This window comes from Athene cunicularia (genome assembly GCF_003259725.1).
Source record: "Athene cunicularia isolate RWA chromosome 2 unlocalized genomic scaffold, athCun1 chr2_part1, whole genome shotgun sequence".
Taxonomy (NCBI): Eukaryota; Metazoa; Chordata; class Aves; order Strigiformes; family Strigidae; genus Athene; species Athene cunicularia.
This window is the reverse complement of record NW_020799095.1, coordinates 52,235,981-52,242,862: the sequence shown is the minus strand read 5'-3', so window position 1 is coordinate 52,242,862 and position 6,882 is coordinate 52,235,981. Positions and strand designations below refer to the sequence as shown.

General features: G+C 35.5%; 1 protein-coding gene across 1 annotated transcript in view; it reads right to left on the bottom strand.

The window, feature by feature from the left end:
• Nucleotides 1-311: 311 nt before the first annotated feature.
• Nucleotides 312-6,882, bottom strand: part of CTDP1 (CTD phosphatase subunit 1) — a 91,431-nt gene continuing 84,860 nt past the window's right edge. Inside the window, exon 12 of the mRNA XM_026843011.1 lies at nt 312-823. Within this exon, the coding sequence (XP_026698812.1) occupies nt 682-823 (142 nt within the window). The 3' untranslated portion in view covers nt 312-681. The remainder of the gene's footprint in view (nt 824-6,882) is intronic.

Below are 6,882 nucleotides of genomic sequence, written 5' to 3'. Positions count from 1 at the left end.
TTACAGAGAAGAAAAGTTAAAAGTCTAAACAATGTCCCTAAAGAACCCAACTATTCCACAAAATAACTTAAAAACATGAGTTTTGATCGTTATGTATTCTCTTAGAGGCAAATGACAGGTGAGTCAAGTGCAGAGTTCACAAAGCTTGCATATCACATTCTCTGTTTCTATACAAATATAAATCATTCTTTTTTATTTTAAAAATCCTTTTATATGTGATAGCATTTATTTGTGGAAAAAGATGACCAGTTCATCAGGTTCCTGCTGTACTACCCAAACAATTCTATCGCCTTTATCTCCTCCTCTTTTTGTTGAAGACCATTACCCATAAACCACAGACTGCAATATTTTTAAGAAGTTGCTGCATGTTTAATCACAAATCTTTGTATTACTGTCCTGTATACGAAGGTACTGCAGAGCTCCTAACGTGTCTTTGGCATAGCACACCAAGTTCCATTTAATACTTTTTTTGTTTAAAAAAGTATATTTTCCTTTAGTAAAACACCTTAAAAACATCTATTTCCGATTTTGTAAAATAATGTGTCACCTCTCGTGTTGCTTTGCAAAATATACACACACATTTTGGAAAAACATTGAGTACTGACATAAGGGACTCAACCAAAGTCCAATCTGTTTATGAGAAGTAAAATATAATTACAAATTCCATCTTCTGCATGAATGTCACATGAAGTCATTCAATTCAGCTTCAAGCGCTGCTGCCATTTCATCCGCTTCAGAACTGCTTCCTTCCTCATCTTCATTGCTAGATTCTTTACTGGATTCACTGGCAGCATCATCTTCATCCAGTTTGCGCTTATGACCCCTGGAAGGGTAGACAGAGATAATGTCCGTGGGTCAAGGTATCTCATTGCTTATTAACACAGACCACTAAACATGAGAAAAAAAAATGGGGCTAAAGGACTCAAGTTTTTTTCAGGTCTAGACAAAAAGTACACTTCTTGCTTTTAAATGAACAAACAGTAGCTAGTTCACACAACTGATTTTTTAATTGCTGTTATTTGCTGTCAGCTGTAGGTGAAAAGAACAAAGTACTTTTAATTTTGTTCCTCCCATTCTTCTGAACAAGGAATGAAAACAAAGTGTAAGGCTATCTGAAAATAATGAGTTGATTTACTTTCCTCTTGCATCCCAAAAGAAAGAAGAAACCCATCGTGGAATGAGAGATTACCAAAACACATTACCATATGATTTTGAAATATTCAAGTTTCTGGTTTTTAATATAAACAAAACCTTAACTGATTAACCAAATCTCACTGCACCAGTTTCTACACTTCATGCTTCCAAATGCAGGGATCTCATTCTTCCCTTTTATGTCTCTTTGGATTAGTACTGCCAGGCTGAACAACACATTTCTCAGCATCGCTGGAGAATTAACCAGTTTAAACAGAAAGCTGATGTGCACCATACCCTGCCAAACAAATCATGTTCCTGGTTGTGAAAGATCTCCAAAGAAAATCTAACGCTTCAACTGGGACATAGCCATAAGCAAAAGAATTTGGATTTGTTGAATCCTGAAATCTTTTCCTTGCCAAAAGGGAATTTTATATCAGACGTGTGCTTCTGAGACAAAAATAAAGTTGAGACTTTGCATTGCATAGAATTCATAATGAGCTGCAGAAACACCTTCAAAATCTTTCCTTGATCATTTTATCAAATTTCAAGCAGAAAAATATATGCAAAGGGGGTATCTCTTAAATAACTGTCCTTTTCATTGCTAGGTAGGGTTTCATTAAGAAGAGAATGCACCCACTTGCAATCATGGAAAATTGATAAAATGTTTTTTTTATCTGTTAGTAAAAAGGAGTAATTCAACAATGGTCCCTTTACTTCCGAGAGCATAGAGAAGTAGCATATAGCAAGAAAGACTTTCAATAAATACTGACTTGAACTATGTATATCCAAAAGAAATAAATACAGAGATTAACAGCCAAACTTGTGAGCTTGTAAGCAATACTGAAATACAAAGCAATTTTTATTTTTATAGACATTCTTATTGCCATTTTCCCAGAAACATTAATTTTCAGGAGTTCAGACTGATTGATTTTTAAGCTGGTTGAGCGACACCTGACCTCCCCTTTCTCAGCTTCTCAGGGAGATGGACAGGTGTGAAGTCAGGAGGGGAGTCTGAATCAAAATGGGAAGCGGTCAGTACTACTGTTCCCTGTTTTTTCTTTCTGCTGCACCAGTGGGACCAAAAGGTACGCTGCTGCTGTTCCTTTACTGAGTGCTTCCTCACAGTGATCTTAGGTGAGTTTTTCTCTTCAGTAGTATAGGGTGCTAGGAGTAATACTGCAGGGAGGTAAGGCTGAATTCTGCGGATTCAGCCTGGGGTCTGAATCCCAGGAAGGGAACAAGGAAATGAGGTGAAAGCATTTCCTGAATATTTTTCTACTGAAACTGAAATGTGGCTTGCTGAGAGAGTTACAGGGCACTAAATGCAGTGTAATACACAATAAAAAGCAGTTTCTCAGGCGTAGCACTGATTTCCATGCAGCCTACATTAGCACATGGTTCAGATGAGGAAACACTCAGACTAAAAAAGCTCAGTTGGAAGAAATCTTAGCACAGTTCCATTAAAAGCTATATACATGTATGGAGCTTGAGTTTCACTTGCTCACTTTATGAGGATTTCAGCCTTCAGAGATACAGCGCTATTTTAGGCATTAATGACATTATTAGCTGGATAAAAGCTAATTGGGAATTAAAGAAAGCTGGAAGAGTCTTACTCAGCAAAAGAAGAAAAAAGTTGTGTATAGAAGTATACAGAGAGCTAACTGAAAAATAAGGATAAATAAAGACATGGAGGGAATCTATAGCACAGTGTTCACAGCTGAAAACATTCATATTCAGCTGTTTGTAACAGTGTATCTATGGAAACTGATAGTGTCTACCAATTGAAAAATAAAATCAAGCGTCTGACAGCTACAATTTACACATACGAAACATGTACACACAGCCACAGATGATGTATTAAAGAACATGGCAGGACAAGCAGGTTTTTAGAGACAGCCCAGACACTGTGAGTTTACTGGGACCTAAATCAACAGCAAAGATCCTATAGAAAAAAGGTCTGAAGAAACAGTATCTCACTGCCAGTTGATTATTTCTTAAAAGCGAGGAACAGTTTATTTACTAGATAATTAAGGCAAAGACTAGCAAAATTACTAAATTACACAGCAAAGCCACCTTTCTATTTAAATCTACTCCATAGCAACTAGATTTCAGTGAGGACAATCACCAAAATACAGGAACCTGAAATACTCAGTGTAACTAGTTAATTAAATATGGAATTCCAGTCTTCAAAAAGACTTTTCAGAAAACTTTAAGGGACAGTCCTGACATATTTTCATCCCTCATTCAGTTATATTAAGCAGTACACCTTTGGAAGTGCAAAAGACTAACTGTAATCTATTTTGTGAGTTCTTGTTTTTTTTGGCAAGGCTAGAACAACAGCTCTATTCAATCTAGATATGAAAACTTCCTCACTCATGGGGAGGAAAAAAACCCATCAAAACAAAAAAAACCCACCATAGCTAAGTATTAGTCTTCTGCTAGAAGAAACAAAATGTCTCTGGAGAATGTGACTATTGTTCTTATTAAGGTAGAAATACCTTTCACTATTTGTGTATTGTAAACTGCAGCTTCACAGCTGTTCCACAAACATTTAAACAAATATTATAAAATCAAATGCAAAGCTAACTTTGATAGAAGTATGGAGGAACAACATCAGTAATAGTGTTGCAAATTCAGAAAAGCAATAACATCCCATTAATAATTTCTGTTTTCAGAGAAAAACAGTATATCCCCATGGCAGCATATCTATTAACACAACAAACAACTCAAAATTTATATTTTCCTCATTATTTTGTGCCCACTCCTTGTCATTTCTAGTTTCAGAGCCATAGTGCATAACACTTTTCAGTGGAAAAGTTAAGCACATACAGAATTCTTAATATTCAGCAGTATGTTGCAGGCTGCCATTGGCCAGATTTGCATTTTTAAAAGGAATTTTGCTTGATTGCTATTAAAAACCAAATATATAGATAATAACGGAATATCTTTAACCTAAAAATGAACAATTAAACTTTCCAAAAGACTGAATGCAGAACTTTACATATCTGAGAACTGTGAAAAAACTTGTACAACTTGTATTTTCTTTGCCTTCGTATTAAATATTTTTCCTTCGTACTACCTAGTACTAGGAGGCCCGCCAGTTCCTATCATGGAGAAGTCTTTTTTAAAAGAGAACTAAATTTTAAAAACCCTTGTATTTAAATAAATTATCAAGATATTTATATGAACTGCAAATATAATTAATAATGATATTAAAATAAAAAAGCACTTGTAATCGATACATGTACAAAAGTAATTTTTAGGGAAATTTAATCTACAGAATGCTAATGAAAAATATAGTTAGTGGTATCCTAAATGAAGAAATGGGAAGAGAAGACATTACAAAGTTGCAATAGAACACGGTGTATGCATGTGAAAAATAGCACAGGAAAAATTATTGAAAATAAAAATTTATTCAGCTCTTGATCTGTTAAAATGATCATTAAAATACGATTGCAAAGTACAACTATAGGTTGAATGAAAACTTCATTCTTATATTTCCAATTTAAATTCACTGAAAGACCCATAGAGAACAAATCAGTAAAAAAAAAAGTTCAGTATTTGTTGCTTCTATTATCTCAACTTATAGTTAGCTGAAATATAAATAATGTTGAAAAAACCATTTTTTTCCTATTAATTGAAAAGCAGATTGTCTCTGTGCTGCTTTGTATCCCAGTGGCACCCTTTTAAGAAATACAGTGCTACATTAAAATAGAAACATATAATAAACAAAGGAACTCAAAGGGCAACATAACCTTTGTTTTAAAAAAAGCAAACCTAAACCTTTTCCAAACCTTGTTTTAAATTTTCAAAAGAAAACTACACCAAGTATTTAAATAAATGTTCACATATACTTTAAATTCCAAATACCCACAATTTTCATCTTCTGATAAGAAGTAAACTTCTAAATTATTGCAAAGTGACTTGATTTTTTTCAGTAGCTCCTAAAACTTGTACAGTAACAAAGGAGAGTCTGCAGACTAAATGTGTTTAGTCTTTTACAAGCAATGAGCTTACAGCATTGACATCATAAATCAGGACTTGAATTTGGTACCAAATACAGTCAAGTTACTCTCTAATGAGAATACTCACATAGCAGCCACAAGCAGTTTGGAAGACGATGGTTTGAAAAGGGCATTTTGAAACAGCTTGCTGCCTTCCAACAGCATTACAACCCATTTAGACTGCCTACGCTGCCCCAGGCACACCTCTGAAGTCCGATGTGGAAACATCTGTCCCAGTTTCCATACAGCCCTAGCCCAAAGCTTTCTGTAAACTTCCATAATGGAGAGAAGGTGATGCTGAGTGTGGTAATGCAACAGGAATTCGACTATGAGAAGTTTATTTAGATAAACTAGGTCTTTGGTAATGTCCAGTTATTAAGAATTAGAGCTGGCAAACCAGGAAAACTGTTCTTCAACCAGTTTTGAAGATACAGCCCAGTACCTGGCTAACAAGGTTAAAGGACATGAGATCTGAAAACATACAGGTCAAAATCAGTGTTGTGGGCATTAATGCATTACATAGGACAGACAGGATGATAAAATATTCAGGAAGACGTTCCAAGCTTTCTTAACATTTTCTTAGCATGGAATGCATGCAACATCTTTTATGTATGCTTGATACAATAGTGAGTGATTGTCCATAGCAGGCCTTTAAAACTCAGGTGTCTACCCTCTGGCAATTTATCTCATGCATCTGTGCACAAACATTGAGTTTTCTGTCCTGGTGCTCCCCTCTGGCCCTGGCATAGCACGGTGTCAAGCACACAGCATTAAGAGAAACAAACAGCACTAGCCCCATATTGGCAAGCTGGAGTGTGTGTTTTTACTTTATGCTCATACTATGACAAATGGGACAATTCTTAGTGCCGCAGGAACAAATGCCAGACACCTCACATATTTCCTCGTGAACTCATCCAACGTTGTCTGTGGGATTACAGGATGATCCACAAATCTAATATGCAGAAAAATGCACAGCAAATGTTTACTGCACAGTCCCAGAGTGCAGAAAGAGATCCTGCAGTTGGATGAACAGCATGCTTTTAACGCTCTTCACAAAAACGCCTTCGCGGAAATCCACCAATTCCAACTGACAGTTCCAAAATGTATTTTAACTAACACAACAGTAAAGTGAGATCTAATTAAATACAGTACAGCTTTTCTGCTTTAAAATTTAGCACACCTGTACACTATGGTAATGGTGAGAAAGTATTATGGAAACTTTTAAGACTATTTTAGCAACAGCTTTAAAGTTTTCTGAAGTAAATAATTCAAAGAAAGATTTTAAAGTCAGGACGTCATAGAAAATTTTAAATAAATAAAATTACGACAATGGTAGTTTGTAAATTTTGTAAATTTTGCTAAAATCTTCCATTTAGCAAGGCTGTGTTTTCCTCATATGCAGGCCAACAGGAAAGTTTAATAACAAAAAAACCCCCACCTCAACTCATTGAAAATGGTTATTTAACAGTTAAACATTTCCTGGAGATATTTCAAAACCAAAAAGTGTAACCATAAAGATTTAAAATGAAAGACTGTGCACTTGTCCTGGTTTAAGCCCAACTTAAGCCCAACTCTCTCATCCACCCTGGCAGAGGGATGGGGAGGTGATCAGAAGACAACAGTGAGACGTCATGGGCTAAGGACAGTTTAATAGGACACACAAGGAATAATAGTAACAATAGTACTAATAAAAGATAATACAAAGCGAGTGATGCACAATGCAGTCACTGATGTCCACCCCCCC